The sequence below is a fragment of the Eimeria mitis genome, genomic scaffold, assembly GCF_000499745.2.
Source record: "Eimeria mitis Houghton genomic scaffold, Emh_scaff6494, whole genome shotgun sequence".
NCBI classification, from domain to species: Eukaryota; Apicomplexa; class Conoidasida; order Eucoccidiorida; family Eimeriidae; genus Eimeria; species Eimeria mitis.
In genome coordinates, this window is record NW_013574651.1 from 1 (window position 1) to 1228 (window position 1228).

The following is a 1228-nucleotide window of genomic DNA, read 5'->3' on the forward strand; positions in this document are numbered from 1 at the left end:
TGCGACTTTGAGGCGACTCCCGACTGGATTGCCCAGTCGGTGATCCTGCTGGCCCACATAGCTGCGTAGATTTTGTATATGCAGTCCTGCAAGTTGATCGGTCGCCAGTTTTTGACATTCGTTGGGTCTCCACCTTTCGGGATCAATACCGTCACGCTCTGCTTCCACTTCACTGGCACTTTGCGATGCTGGGAACAAGCGTTGTATATCGCAGTCATTGCTGGAACAAGCACATCTTCAAACCGCTTGTACACAAAGAACCCTATCCCATCCGGCCCTGCTGCAGACATATGATTGCTTTTTCGCAGCTGAGCACGCACATCCTCTTCGGTGAAGTTAAGATCAATCCGCTTAGCCCCGTCAGGAGCTGCAGCCAAAGGTTCTAGGAACTCATGAGCAACTTGTGAGTGTGTGTCGATAGATTGCTCAGAGTGTTGATGCTTAAAGTGTGTTTCCAGCTCACTGAGTGGAATAGGACAGTCTTGGCTCCTTGGTTGATCTTCGTCGGCTAGGATTTGCTCCACACACTTCCTTCGGTCTGTTTGATATAGTGTTTGGAGCTGTTGCGCCGACTCCTCCTGTAGGACGCTGATGAGGTGGCGACGCGCTGTACGGAGTTTTCTCTCCAGAGCCCTCCTCTTCAGTTTATCATCAAGCGACTCTGGAGCTTTGTTGCGCCCCTGCTGTGCTTTCTCTTCCTCACGAAGAGCAAGCAACGCCTTCTTGACGTTGTCTTGTGCCTGCGCCAGTCGTGGGGGAACGCGCGCCTTTCGTGATTCCTTCTGTTGGCTGTTTGTTGATGCTGGCTTCCTCGAGCTCTGCTGATTTGCTGCTGGGTGTTGTTTGTTGGCAAACCAAACTGCGTCATATATTTGTGCTGTGAAGGCAGTTGTTGCGGCCTCCACTTCCTCCCACGTGCCCTCCACGACTTGGGCTGTTGTAGCTTTCGCAAGCTCCTCTAGTTTGTCTTTTAATCTTGCGTAGGCCTCTGCTGTTAGTCGTGGGATGCGTAGTGGTCTTGCTCGCGTGATCGGCTGATTCCGTTGGTCACAAGCATCCTCCGGCTGTATGACGCTCATCTGTGCCTCAATAGGGGGTTCCGTTGGCCTCTGTTGAGCTGTTGTAGTCGCCGGGGCTGCCGAATCGTCTTCCCTTGCAAGAAGACTTGTCGCTGTTGCTGGGTGATCTGCCGATGGAGAGCTGGTAGGGGGCTCAGAGGATGAAGTTC

The 1228-nt window shown here is 52.9% G+C and overlaps 1 protein-coding gene across 1 annotated transcript in view; it reads right to left on the reverse strand.

Moving 5' to 3' along the window:
* Window positions 1-214: 214 nt before the first annotated feature.
* Window positions 215-1228, reverse strand: part of EMH_0087780 (uncharacterized protein) — a gene marked incomplete at both ends in the record, with an annotated part of 2558 nt that continues 1544 nt past the window's right edge. The window contains 2 exons of the mRNA XM_013501197.1: window positions 215-220; window positions 321-1226. Of these exons, the coding sequence (XP_013356651.1) occupies window positions 215-220; window positions 321-1226 (912 nt within the window). The remainder of the gene's footprint in view (window positions 221-320; window positions 1227-1228) is intronic.